The sequence below is a fragment of the Apodemus sylvaticus genome, chromosome 16, assembly GCF_947179515.1.
Source record: "Apodemus sylvaticus chromosome 16, mApoSyl1.1, whole genome shotgun sequence".
Taxonomy (NCBI): Eukaryota; Metazoa; Chordata; class Mammalia; order Rodentia; family Muridae; genus Apodemus; species Apodemus sylvaticus.
This window is the reverse complement of record NC_067487.1, coordinates 60,977,840-60,992,318: the sequence shown is the minus strand read 5'-3', so window position 1 is coordinate 60,992,318 and position 14,479 is coordinate 60,977,840. Positions and strand designations below refer to the sequence as shown.

The following is a 14,479-nucleotide window of genomic DNA, read 5'->3' as shown; positions in this document are numbered from 1 at the left end:
TGGTGACCCCCTCCAAGATTCTCATACTCAAAAATCTGCTAATTCACATGGCAGAAGAATGGGGTTTGCCAAGATTTTGAAAAGTAAAACATAACAGTTTTACCGTTATGGTAACAGTTCTAGAGTATAATAATTAAAGTTGTGCTATAATGATTGGCTAGCAAAATGGCTCATCAGCTAGGCAACAGTGACCTGTTCAATCTTCACAACCCACACAGGAAAGGAGCAAACTGATCCCACAGTTGTCATCTGACAGTCTCACATCCTCTGTGGCTTATGTACACCTACCTACACACACACATAAGACACAGATATACACATACGCACACTCACATACTCATACATATGCATCCAATAATACATCATTTAAAAACTAATGACAAACCCATACCCAAAGATGATTAGAAACAAGTACAAAAAGGTCTGTCTAATAATTTCACTACACTAGATGTCCTGGAGAGGTGTAAGTTGTGTGGCAGGTGAGGTGGCTTGGTGGATAACAGCAGTTGCCATCAAGTCTGTCAACCTCTGGGTCTCAAACTGTGAAAAGAACTGACTCCAGTAAGTTACCGTGTATCCTCACACATGCACCATGGTATGTGTACAGGAGCACCAGACACGCATACACAGACACACACACAAAATAAGTGCAATAAAATTTTAAATAATATCACACATAGGGGATTGATGTGAACTCAGACAGAGGAGTGAGGCAAACTGAGAGAGAGACCACATTTGTACTTCTGGATACTGCTCAAGCCGATTCAGTGACGATTCAGTGAATTAACTACCTGCATATACTATCTGACATTGCTGGCTGAAAGGAAATCTCAGCTATCAGGAACCCCCAATTAGGGGCAGAATGGTGTTAATTATTCAGATTTTCTAAGCCTGAATTCAATAATCTAGGAAGGGTATAGCTTCCACTGATTTTCCTAAGGAATCAGACCTTTGGCAAGAAGAAATAGAAAATGAAATGAAGGTAGGAGTTAATGTATGCATCACAATATATTAAGGCCATTTAAAAAATGAGAGAGCTCAAGTAGTTAAGAACACTTGCACATCAGGCAGAAGACCTAAATTTGAGTCCCAGCTTCTACATTTGTTAATCAAGTTCGAGAGAAACTGGCATACTCTCTGGCTTCTGCAGGCCCAATAACAATATAGTGCACAGACATACATGCAGGCAAAACACTCATACACATAATATAAAATAAAATAAAATAAAATAAAATAAATAAAATAAAATAAAAATGAAACCCTGCTTCACATCAAGACAGTTATAATAAAAAGATAATACTGTCTTGGAGGGCTGTGGATGTAATGCACCTTTATTGTTTGTTTACCAGGTCCCTGAGTTCAAATTCCAGTCCCACTAAGAAAGTTGGGTGTCTAGGAGGGGACAGAAACTAAAATTCTTCACTTCTGGGAGACTGAAACAGGAAGATTACAAGTTCAAGGCCAGCCTAAACTACAGTCAGGTTCCTAGTGAACTTTGAATGCTTAGTCAAATCCTGTTTTATGTGCACGAGACAGACAAATATCAGACAAACTCTCAGAGACTGCTAGTTAAACATATAAAGTCATGCAACTACTCTTTTTTTTAATTTAACTGCCTTATGACATATAAAAGTTGCCAGGAAAATAATTGAAATCTTCTTGAAAACAATGTAATTGTTACCCCAAAGGTGAAGCTCAGTGACAGAGCGCATGCTTAGCATGTGTGCCAGCCTGAGTTCAACCCCAGCCTGGGGGAGGGGGCAAGGAGAAATACTGCGTGACCCAGAAATTCTACTCTGTGTGTATACGCCCAAGAGAAATAAAAGCATGCATGGATGTTCATAGCAGCATTATTTATTATAGAAAAAGGCGGATACATTCTACATGCTCACCAACAGATAATAAACAAAATGTGTTATAGTTATGCAGAGAAGTATTATTTGGCAATAAAAGAACAAGGTCTAGAGAGTAAAAGGCACCCTGTATAGTGGGAGGAGAGGAGCCACTACACACGGCTGTCTTCTAACCTCCATCTCCACAGTCCCACACTATACATGCACACGACAGTAAGTTTTTAAAAGTACTTTATACATGTCACCATATAAATGAATCCTGAAAACATGATGCTAGGTGAAAAACACCAGACTGAACTATATATGTTTCTATTTGCATGGCATGTCTAGAATAAACAAATGCACAAAGACAAGTTGGAATTAGTGGTTGCCTAGGTTGGAGAGTAGCTGCTGACTAGGATAATCATACAGTTTTATGAGCAGAACACCACTGAACTGCAAACTTTAAATAGGTAAACTGTACTGTGTTCAAATCGTGTCTCACTAAACAAACACAATGCTTTTGTTTAGACAGCCTCTGCCTCCAGAGTGCTGTGAGTCAGGAGTGCTCTCACCACCCTCAGAACATACATGTGAGCAAAACACTGCACATACAAAATCAATTGAACACTATTTATCATTACAGGAGCTGCACTGCCACAGTAAGCAAGTGAAGGTCAAAGAACAACCTGCTGGAGGCAGCTCTCCATTCTACTTTAGGAAGGGTTCAGAGATTAAACTCAGGTGTACAGACTTGTGTGGCAGAGCCATCTCGCAGGCCCCTGAACTATCTTTGTCAGTGTAATTTTCTAAGAGAAAAATTAAACTCACCTCGTTGAATTTCCACTTCTGTCCCTTTAATTATGCAAAGACTAGCAGCTTCCTGAGGACCACCAAGCTCACTGATCTCTAAAATCTTCTCAGAATTCGGTTTGGGTGTAGCAACCATACTCTCTGTTCTCAAATGTGTGCTCATTGTAGAAGCTGTACTCCTAGAGGAAAAAGATGTGAAGTTATCAGTCCCTTTGGTGTGTATGTCTAGTACTGATACAGTTAGTACACCACCATTCAGAGACCACATTATAGGTAAGTAATCGTTTGCTTGTCTGTCTGCTTTGACAAAGTATCAACATGACATGAGGCGCTCCTAAAACTCAAACCACCTCTGGCTTCAGCTTCCAGAAGGCTGAAATTATGGGTATGTAGCACCACAAATGGCACTGGTGGCAAATGGTCATTTCTGAATGCTAAAATTAAAAAGAGGTTAAGTTTGCTAACAGCCCTAAGAAGAAAATGGAGACTATATTTGTAAAACATTTATATAAACCTATTTCACTTAAGCTTCAAAGACACAGAAAACATACTGCATAAAAACATATGCAAACTAACAAACCAGTATCAAACCAGATAATCTTTAACCAGTGAAGAATTAGCACTTTCTCTATACAAGCATTATTAGAAGCTAATAACTAAACTGGTGCTGTTTAACTCTTTGTTAATCGAATGTTAAAATAACCTGGTTGGCAGAGTCTCCTCCATTGCTTCTTCCATCACAGCAGCTTCTTGATTGCTTTGTTCCTTGGATACAATCTTGTTTTCTTCAAATGATGCATGTGACATACTAATGACAGGTGAACAAACCTCCTGATAGTCATGAACAATTTTTTGATTTACGTTATCTGGGCTAAAAGGAACATGACTTTTATCCTTTGAATGAACATCAGGAAATACACAAACTCCTACTGCAGAAGAAAATAGGAAATTAAAATTGATCCAATATTAATAGCTATTTGAATAAAATTCCTCAACATTCAATAACTGTCAAATCTAATTTCAGTATTAAAGTTTGTTCAACTAGGATATAAATTTAATTTCATTATTTCATATTTCATTCAAGAATTTGACTTGTAATAAGCTCAATTATTTTTATCACTAAATTTTTGGGGTATTCTAAGTAAAATCTAGTCTTTTTGCTATTTTTAGTAACTATATAACTAAATGGTTTCAAAACAGGTTATCTTCATTTACTAGTTTTTGGAAACTGTACTTTAAATACTAGAAATTTGTACCAGCACCACTAAAATATCCGGCCTGAGAATGAAGCCCTGCCTGAAACACAAACTAGACACTTCTCTGAAAAATGCAAGTCACACTATGAAAATGAACGGCAGATTAACCATTACCAGTCAAAATGACTGCCTGCAATACAATTAGCCATAGTTAAAGATACTGAGTAAAGGCTTCAGCTTTGGGAAGTGGAGAGGAGATTTGGCACAGCTATAAAGCACTTACCTAGCAAGCAATGCTCTGGGTTCAATACCTTGTACCACAAAAGTAAAAACTAAAACAACTATATTGTTTTCTGTTGGATTAATGTATTTAAGACTTAAGTTGGCATTTCCATTGGCTTCTCCCACTATTGTAGGATAAATCAATAACTATTGGCACCTTTATAGACTTATATCAGTTATGATCACCATCTCAGGCAGGAATCCTTTTGCTAAAGAAGCATCTATAAAGTGATCAGTGGTCAATGGCCTACAATATCCAGTGTTTATAATGCTACCACGGGTTGAGGATTTACAGGTAACTATTCTGTGAATACAAATTACTCCCCACTCCCCAGCTCTTTTACATCAGACAAGCTTGGCTAGCCTGGAACTCACTATGTAGACCAGGCTGGATGTAAACTCAACAGAGATCTGAGTACTTCTGCTTCCCAATGGCTGGAGATTAAAAGCTAGACTTCTAGCACAGCCAAATAATTCTTGTATTTTTAGCTATGAGCTTGGGTATTTTTTAACAGCTGAAGCATCTCTCCAGCCCCAAACTATTCTCAATAAGCCAACTATATCCTCTCAAAATTGTTGCCACTACACCTGAAGAGACTAAGTAAAATTATGAATAATACAATCTCTTTCTGTGAAAAACACTGGCAATTTCTAACATAAAAACCTAAAGATGGAGGCTATTCAGCATGTACCTTGTTAACACACTTTTAAAGGTTTTGACTCTGGGTAGGATTTATCTTCCAGACTTACCATCACCCTGTCCAGGAATGATCTCTGACTGCAATACTATATCTCCCATTGTAAGTAAAGTTATGGCCGCTTCAGTGCTTCCATCACTGGGACCTTAGAAAATATACCAACATTAAATCATAAACATGACTCTAGGCGTCTCTTCACTTAGGAAAACTTTATGCTCAGCAAAGTCTTCTAGTAAACAGCTGCGACAGCCTTCACACCACTATCCCAAGTACTTGAGTCACAGCCTGCTTACGCCATACACTGAAAGCACTTCCCACATATTAGCTCTGCAGCTCCAGAGGAAACATCACTACTCTGTTACTTCAAATTGACTCTAGGCTCACCTTTAAAGTTAGGTACTGAGAAGCTCAGGCTACTATCAACATAGCAGGTTAATGTCCTTGTTCTACATTTTAGCAGACTGTCCCACTTATCTACCATCACTGCTACTCATTACAATACAGTTAACAAAAGAGTCTTAATCAATTCTTTGTTAACAGTTACCTGGTTCTTCTTGGGTCTGTTCATCTATGACCATTTCCTAAAAGAAGGGAAAATATGTTAAGTGTTTCCCCCAAACAAATACTCTGGTTTTGTTGTTGTTTTTAAGCATTAACAAGTCTTTCTGTGTTTTTAGTTATGATAGTAAATGTTTTAATTTATGTTTATCCATAAAGGTTTACAAGTAAGAACAGAAACAGTAATTTACAGACCAAATTCTTTTATATCTTACTCCTGATTTATCTGTCTCCTATTCTTAGATCTTCACAGTTATAATCCTTCATCTCTGCTACCAGTATTTAGCCAATAAAAACTAAAGTCTTTGGTGAACACAAACTTTCTACACTGTGTGGTTAAAAGATAACAAATGATAGGAAATGATGAGTGGACAGGAGACAGCTGCCCAGAGAAAAGCACAAGGAGCTGCTCCACTGACCTGCTGTCCAATACAACTGTCACACATGACTCAACAAGCAAACTTCTATAGCCCTAGAATTGGTTGTAAGAGCAAAAACAAATGAGAAACAGCTATTCAGCAAGATCTATATAAAACCAGTAGCTGAACCAGCATGTGTGGAACGCAGATGCTCAGTGCAGCCTACCTTCAGCTCACAGTATCTAAGACTTCACCTCAGCCACTGTGGGCTCCGCACCCTGCCACGGCTGTCAGAAAAACAAGACTTCAGCACCTAACACCATCATGATCATCAACAACAAAAACCCATGAATAATAGCTATTATAGATATGGACCTAAAGACATTTGAAATGCTACGAATAATAGCTATTATAGATATGGACCTAAAGACATTTGAAATGCTAGTAAACAACACAAAAACATAAAAGTCATTCTCAGGGAATTAAGTTTCCTTTAACACACAAACCATTGTTAATACAACTTGTCAATATGGTAACAAAAAAAAATGTATACATCTGTAGCAATGCAAAAATAAAAAACTCAAAACTACACATGACAAAGTCTAAAACTCCTTCCTGACAAACACACAACAAATCTGCACAGAAGGGTTTCCTTAGCCTGAGCACTCAGAAGGCAGAGGCAGGTGCAGTTGGAGGCCAGCCTGGTCTACAGAGTTAGTTCCACAACCACCGGAGTTACATAAAAGAAACTCTGTCCTTGGAAAAAAAAAGAATGTCCACTTGTACCATGTCTAGGTTGATTTACAACAGAGGCTCTAGCCAGGTAATAATGTAAGAAAAAGAAATAAATCACACTCAAACTGGAAAGAATTATATGAAATCTCAAATTTTCAATACTATAAATGTATCTTCCCTGGAAAAGGTCTATATAAATGTACTCAGTTTAAACAAAACCATAGGATTGGCCCTAATTCAATACGATAATGGCTCTAATTCCATGTGTCAATAAAAGATAAAAACATAGAAGACTGTCATAAGTCAATGGAAGACAGGGGTGGGATGTCAAGAAATTACAAAGTATTTCCAAATTCCATAAAATCAGGGAGGGAAAGGATGTTTCCTCCTCAGATCCAGTAGGAAAGCTTACTAGAAGTGGTGCACATACAGATATGCAGGCAAAACACTCACACACACCAAATTAAAGCAAGTATAACTTTTGTTGGTTTTTAAAATCCATCTCTACTATGGTATTTACGATAAAGTAGTTAGTTTTGTATAGTTACTGTAATTTATTTAATACAGACTTACACCTCAGAATTTTGAGGTAAAAGTCTATGATGATATTGAGCTTTACCAAACAAATACAAAAATAAAAACCTTTTGAAAAATAATTCAAAAATTTCAACTCTTCGTAAAAACAGTTCCCCACATGAGAGGAAAAAAAATAAACCTTATAAAAAACAATGCTGCACTCCTCTGGAGGTAAACAGACGGAAGGCAGCATATAAACGCAGACACTTACAAATGGTGATGGGTCCACCGCCTTCTCTGGCTGCACACCCTGAGTTGCTGCGTCCGTGTGTGAAAGCTGATGCTCGACAACAGTTACACATCCCATGTCTGGCACGTCCATGGTTATCTCAAGCTGTCATAAGAAGGATCATGATTTCAATCTGACAAATTACAAACATTAAAAGACCTCATTTTCTATATTAATAAGTAAAATTAAACATTAAAATGAAGAAATATGCCACAGTTACACAACTTAAAAGTTGAATTAAAGTAATACTTAGTGACTAACAACTTAGCAAAAGTAGAACATTACATTTCTGAGGGGTCTGGGGCTTTACAACCAGTTATCAACGTTTCTATAGATAACCTTGGAGTAGCTGGCATGTCATTTCACAGTCCTCTCACTTTGTCCCAATTTCTTCCATTTGCCTAACATTTATGTAATGTTTTCAAAAACACAATCATATAAGAACATGAATACAAAGCCAAATTAAATATACTTGGTCCCTGCCCTCAATAGACTCAACTATTAAAGAAAAACACATGTTAACTATACATAAAACCAACTGTGCACAACCATAAATTATAGAGATGACTTGATGTGCTTAAAAACACTATCACCGAGCGCATCACTCCTAGTGCAACACCCCTCTCTCATCACCCAGCAGTGGGTTCACACACTATTTGACAGCTGGTTAAGAGGAATACTATTTTTTAAAGATTTATTGTAAGTGTGTGTATGGATCAGGGAAGATGAGCACATGTGTGAGCCTCCAGGGGCCAGGAGAGGTTGCTTGGCCCATTGGAGCTGAAGTTACAGGAATTTGCTGGATATGGGTGCTGGGATCTGAACTGTGGTCCTTATGACTGGGCACAAAGAACTCTAACTGCTGAGCCATCTCTCTAGGTCAATGGAAATACAATTTAAATTGTTTCTGCTCAACTGCTGAGTCAAAATTGCTACTATGATTAGGCTGAGTATATCTCAGAGTTCATGTCTACAGGGCCCAAACTTTGATCACCAGAAGAGGGGACAAAACAGTGCCACTGAAGATGTTCTGCAGAGACATATCCTGAAGTCTGACTACTGGAAGTGAATTTCACTATCAACATGCCTTCACCCAAAGTGCCATGGGAGAGGAAGTAGAGATGAAGTCGAAGTAGTATTAATCGCCTGTCCTTCACAAAACTAACTTTCCTTTGGTATTTTCTTGGTGTATACCTAAACCTATATTTATTTTCAACTTTCAATATTAGTTAATATCAACAATTCTACTCAACTCATTTACCTGTAGACATTTGGCATGCTATTATTAATCCTGAATAAACTAAAGGTAGATTGTTTCTTTGCATTCACAAGTGTAACATTACAGATTCAAGAATGGCACCTTCTCCTGGCAGATGTGCCATAACACGACTTGAACTGTCTCCTGCATCATCACTACAGTCTAGCCAACTCCTGATTCTGTTTCAAATGACTCAAAGTAGTCTAAATCCCTATACAAAACCGATGCAGAAACTCTGCCCACTAACCAGCTAAATGACTGAGAACTGAGTGAGAACAGGGAACTTTAAAGCTCAGTGCGGGAACATGAGACCACGGGTAAGACAAAGAGGCAGTGCGTGTTCTTCTAATTCACACCTGCTTCAGTACAATGACTATAGATTTTTTTTTTCCAAAATTTTTGAAACAGGGTTTCTCTGTACAGCCCTGGCTATCTTAGAACTTGCTCCGTAGATCAGACTGGTCTCAGACTCATAGAGACCCACCTGCCTCTGCCTCCTGAGTGCTGGGACTAAAGGCATGTGCCAATACCAAACAAAACAACGCCAAAAATGGGACATACTGAAGCTGTAGAATGATTTCTTATCATGAGAGGTCAGGGAGTGGAAAGGAGAAAAAAGACAGCAGTGAGAATGGACGGAGAGGAGAAATTGATGGAAAATGATGTAATCAGGGGATTTTGCTTTAAAAAACAAAACAAAACAAAACAAAAAACCCTTAAATACAGAATTACCAAGTAGTCTAGTAAATCCATTTCTTATCTCCCAAAGAACTAAGAGCAGAGAAGAAGGGACTGGGAATATGCCTCAGTTGGTAGTGATTATGCCAACTATGTAAAAGCCCTAGGTTCCGCCTCCAGCACCTCACACCTGTAATTCCAGCATTCGGGAGGCAGATGTAGGAGGATTAGAAATTCTGGTCAACCTAGGCTGTAGGAAAAACAAGAGTTGCAGTTTTAGAAGATAAGTTCTCTTGGATGGAGGGCAGTGATAAAATGAGTAAGAAAGAAGGGAGGGAAGGACTATCGTAACGTCCTTGCCTCACGTACATGAAGCCGTAGATTCTATCTTCAACATTTCTTAAACCAGTTGCAGTAGCACATGACTGTAATGCCAGCACTGGAAAGGTGAACCCAGGAGGATCAGAAGTTCAAGGTCATCCTGGACTACACAGCACGTTTGAAGGCCAAATGCAATGCGAGATACATGAGACCCTGCCTCAAAACCAAAAAACAAAAAAAGAGAAGAGGAAAGAGATTGATTCTATCCTCTTTACCAACAACAACATAGAAAACCTAGTGAAGAGTTAATAGAAAATACCTGCTAAGGCTTTCTTCCAAGTAGTCAAAAGCCAGATTAAGTAGCTTAGAGATACAAGGATAAGCAATTTCCTTTCATAGCTAACTGAGTCCCTTGTGGAGTGAGGACAATGACAACTGAGTGTTGGCCATACAGGCCACTTCTGCTGTGTTCCTTACGGCATTCACCAAGTCCCAAATAAATTACTTTTGACAGTGGATATTTAGAGAAAGAACTCTTCAGACTCTAATAAATCACTAAGAGAAGAAATAATCATCCATTAAAGGGGTGAAAGTGCTAGAAATTGAAAAAACAAAACAAAACACAAACTACCTCTTCCATTGTTTCCTCGATCTGAGCAGAAACTGGTTCAGGGGATCTGAGACCAACAGGTACAAACACTGGTGCTTTGTTTAATTCTTCTGGGGCAAGATGATAGGTTTCTTCCTCATAGTCAGAATCAAAATCCTCAGCATCATCTTCATCCTCTTTCTGAGAAGCCCGAAGAGTCACCAACATGGACTTGGAAGCTCTAGGTTCCTTCTTAGCAGTCTTACCTCGAATTCGTTTTGATCCACGCCCTTTGGTCACATTTGGTTTCATCTTCCTATGTGTTCTTTTCCCACTGTGATCTATCTCACACTCAGAGGAAGAAGGAGCTGTTCTTTGATGCGGTACAGTCTTGGGAGAGCTCGATTCTTTCAACAGTTGTGGACGGCTAGATGTTTAACCAAAATAACAGTTATCATCATGTAAGCACCAGGATAATCTCAATGAAAGTCAGACTGTTAAAAGTAAAATCTAGTTCTAATCACTAAATAAAGACCCTGAGCTAAGGCTCAGTGGTAGGGCACTTACCCAGCATGCAAAGTCTTTAAGTTCAACTCCCAACAATGATTATGATGCTATACCATCTCATTTTATGACATTAGATTTGAATCTAAGGCCTCAAAAGCCATACACAAATGTGCTCATGAACTGTATGCTTAGTCCCACCCATTCTTTTAAAAAATATATGCCATGAAAATAAGAAACTGACTACTACTTAGCATCTTATTCAGAGTGAATGCTTACTTATATATCTAGAAATATTCCAGAGTAAGGGTTTTTTGCATAATAAATTTTTAATCCTTGCCTAATAACCATGATATGATGACTTAGATAAGATAATCACCAAATTAGAAATAACTAAAAGAAAAACAAATAAAATACATGGAACCAATCAATAATAACTATGAAGTCAAACAACTGGTACTGGTTTATCTTGTAGTTATGTAGATTAGGAAAATAAAATTTTTCAAGAACTTAGGTTCCTTCCCACTTTCTTTTTTTTTTTTTTTTTTTTTGTTTTTTTTTTTTCATTTTATTTATTTCCTTCCCACTTTCTTAAAAATTATGAAAGCACCCTTTGTTATTGTTTACAGTCAAACTAGCATTAGCATTCTAATTACCAAAGTAAGGCACAGAAAAAAAAAGTACATTGTTATAAATATTTGTAAATAAAAAACAGTGCATTAAGGTAGAACTTCTTTAAGAAATAAGTGCTTTTCCTTCTTATTCTGAGTCTCTAAAATAAACACTTACCTAACTTGTTTCCTGAGACTCTGCTCTTCAAGCCCTGAGGAGGACGCAGGTTGCCCCTCCCCCATTTCACCCCCGGTACCCCCTGGCGGGCCGGCTTTTGGCTGAGCATCATCTCTATCAGAACTCCACTCTTCAGAATGTACACACTCTTTTCTCACTGAAACCTCCAAAGGCATCTCTGTCTTTTCCTTAAATTAAAAAACAAAACAAAACAAACAAAAAAGGATAATATTACGATGAACACAATCTATATCAACACGATTTAGCAGTCTGGCCTAATCTCCTAAACATTAAAAGCCACAGGTGGTCAATTTGCAAATCTGTACAAGCTGTGACATCGCTCACTTTTCAGGGAAGTATGTGCGGCACCAAAGAGAGTTTGTGCACTGCTCTCTCCGTCATGGCCTGGCACAGCAGACTCACCGTTGCTTGTAGAGAAAGCTGGGTGTCACCAACCCCTTTCTGCGGCAGGCGATCGTCTGGTGTTAGTGCTGCACTCTCGTCTGTCTGGCCTTTTTCTCCACCTGGTTGCTCACCCTTATGGCGTGCTCCTCCTAAATTTGGCTTAGCCTTTTGGAACCGCCTTCTTATCAGCAGTGCTGGACTAGGAACATTCCGTTTATTTTCATGCCTAGAATGAAGTACAATTATGGCGAAGACCAAAACTCTCCATCAATGTAACAACATTAAAGAATTCTGGATTCAAATTGATGTTAAGTTCAAAGGATTATATATAAAGTGGAAATAAAACAGAGCACGAAAAATGAAACATTGCATTTTATATCTGAAATAAACCATAAAAGGCTGTTATAACTTACATTTTCTATGTAGCCTGGGAAACAGTTTATAGTATCTTTCTATAGTAGTATAGTATCTTTATAGAAATCTTTCTTTTCTTCACTAGTTCTAACCTAGTTCCATATAACTTTAATTTACAAAAGGAAAAAAATCAGACACAACATATTTGCCACAGTAACTGAACACAGGTTTCATAAGAGCACTTTAAGTAAAAGCCTCAAATAGGATCCTACCCATGAACAAATTAATACACAATGGTCTTACTGGACAGTTTTATCATACCTCATTCCTCAAAGCTCATGGGAAGATCTTGTAGTGTCTTAAGGTTAGCATAAGCCATTTCAAAAAAAAAAAAAAACATAGTTGAAAGATTCAAAGAAAGCCAAAACTCCCAAGGTAGCTGGACTACCTCAGCACTTCTGGAAATTTCTCAGTAACTGGCTAGGATCTGAATTAGAATGCTCAAAAAATAAATTCAGGGATAAGAGTGTAGCTCAGTGGCAGGTAACTCACTAGATAGGACTGTAAGTCACTGGGTTCAATCCCCAGGACACACACAAAACAAACAAACATAAGAGTGTGTGTGTGTGTGTGTGTGTGTGTGTGTGTTTTCATCCATCAGAAACTAATCCCCAAAATACACAGAAAAGTGATACTAATCCTACTAACCATTTTGTTTGGAAACATGAAGGAAATTTGTAAGTTCAATGATTATGATGCTGGCTAATACATCTCAGGGCTGCTGAGGATGTAGCTCAGTAGTAGAGCCATTAGCTACAAGTAAAATGCCATTACACGGGACTCTGAGAACGTATTTAAGGATGGGGCTGGCCCGGGGGGTAAAGGCACTTGCCACTAAGGCTGACAAGGTAAGTTCAGTTCCCACAAGGGGAAGGGAGAGAATGAACTCCTGAAAGCTGTCACCTGACCACACCCCTCTCCACAAAATAACGAAACACCCTTTAAAGCATAGTTAAGATTAAAATAGTACTAAGTTCAAAGGGGCAACAACATGATGAGCCTACAGATGAGGAACAAGCTGGGTTTGGGCTGCTTGTGAGGCAGGGCTGCTTGTGAGGCAGGGCTGCTTGTGAGGCAGGGCTGCTTGTGAGGCAGGGCTGCTTGTGAGGCAGGGCTGCTTGTGAGGCAGGGTTTCTCTACATTCACGCTGTGGCTGCACTTGACCTCAGACAGCTCTTGCCTCTGCTTCCCCAGTGCTAACTAAATTCAAGGCACAAGCCACCGCACCCTGTACAAAATGAGGTAATTTTAAGCCAGGACTGCTAGCACAAGTTTCATTCCCGCTACTGAGGCTGAAACAGCAGAGTCACGGGTCATGGCTTGCCTGGCCTATAAACAACTGTAAAGCCAGCCCGGGAGATTTAAAATTGTCTCAGAGAACATAAAGTAGTCGAGCACTTGCCTGGCAGGAGAAAGGCCTGGGTGCAATCAGCAGCACCAGGAAACTCAACAGCAAAGCACAGTGTCTTTGAATAAAACCAAGTATGTAACAATCAGAAAACTGCTTGACAAGGGTCATGCTTTTCTCATGAAAACAAGACTCACCTTATCTGTTCCTGTACAACACTGGTTTTGTTAATACTCAAGTTTTCTACAGGAGCCACGGGGCCCTGACTCTCATTCACTCTGCACTCTGAATCTCTGGAAGACACGTCAATTGCAACTTCATTTTCAATTTGAGAAGAGTTTGCCTGAAATGACGAAACCGAGTTAGTGAGATTTTTTTTAAATTTTTACTTCATTTTGTTTTTTGCGTGAGGGTTTCTCTGTAGCCCTGGCTGCCCTGTAACTCACTCTATAGACCAGGCTGGCCTCAAACACTGAAAGCCACCTGCCTCTGACCCTAGAGAGCTGAAATTAAAGGTCTTATCCACCACCCCCTGGCATGTAATTTAATATTTAACCATAAAATGTCTTAAAACATTTTAATCAAAGAACGAGTATTCCATTTCTATTTCTCTTCTTTGGGATGCTGGGAATTGAACCTGAAAGATCTGCACGCACTGTCCTTGTGCCAAATGCCTAAGCCACTTAGGTTTTAAAAATTATGACCTAAACTGGGTACCCAGTATTCATGGTTTACAGTCAGAACAAGGTCACCTATTCAGAGCAAGAAGTAATGATTTACTCCAGTCCCATACAGACAAATACTATGAAGTGCCCAGAGGGGCTGGGGTGAGGACTCGGTAGGTAGGGGCACCCACTCAACAAATATGAGGGCCTGAGTTTGCATCCCCAGCACC

At 38.9% G+C, this 14,479-nt stretch overlaps 1 protein-coding gene across 4 annotated transcripts in view; it reads right to left on the bottom strand.

Moving 5' to 3' along the window:
* The window catches only part of Bdp1 (B double prime 1, subunit of RNA polymerase III transcription initiation factor IIIB), a 94,749-nt gene that overhangs the window by 26,161 nt on the left and 54,109 nt on the right, over positions 1–14,479 (bottom strand). For all 4 annotated transcript variants that reach the window (XR_007973671.1, XM_052159355.1, XM_052159356.1 and 1 more), the window contains exons 22-30: positions 13,782–13,927; positions 11,841–12,048; positions 11,418–11,605; positions 10,167–10,551; positions 7,261–7,383; positions 5,366–5,402; positions 4,874–4,966; positions 3,349–3,574; positions 2,664–2,824 (exon numbers count right to left, since the gene is read on the bottom strand). Coding sequence is in view for 3 of the 4 variants with exons in the window: in XM_052159355.1 (XP_052015315.1) it covers positions 2,664–2,824; positions 3,349–3,574; positions 4,874–4,966; positions 5,366–5,402; positions 7,261–7,383; positions 10,167–10,551; positions 11,418–11,605; positions 11,841–12,048; positions 13,782–13,927 (1,567 nt within the window). In the remaining variant the exon portion in view is untranslated. The remainder of the gene's footprint in view (positions 1–2,663; positions 2,825–3,348; positions 3,575–4,873; positions 4,967–5,365; positions 5,403–7,260; positions 7,384–10,166; positions 10,552–11,417; positions 11,606–11,840; positions 12,049–13,781; positions 13,928–14,479) is intronic.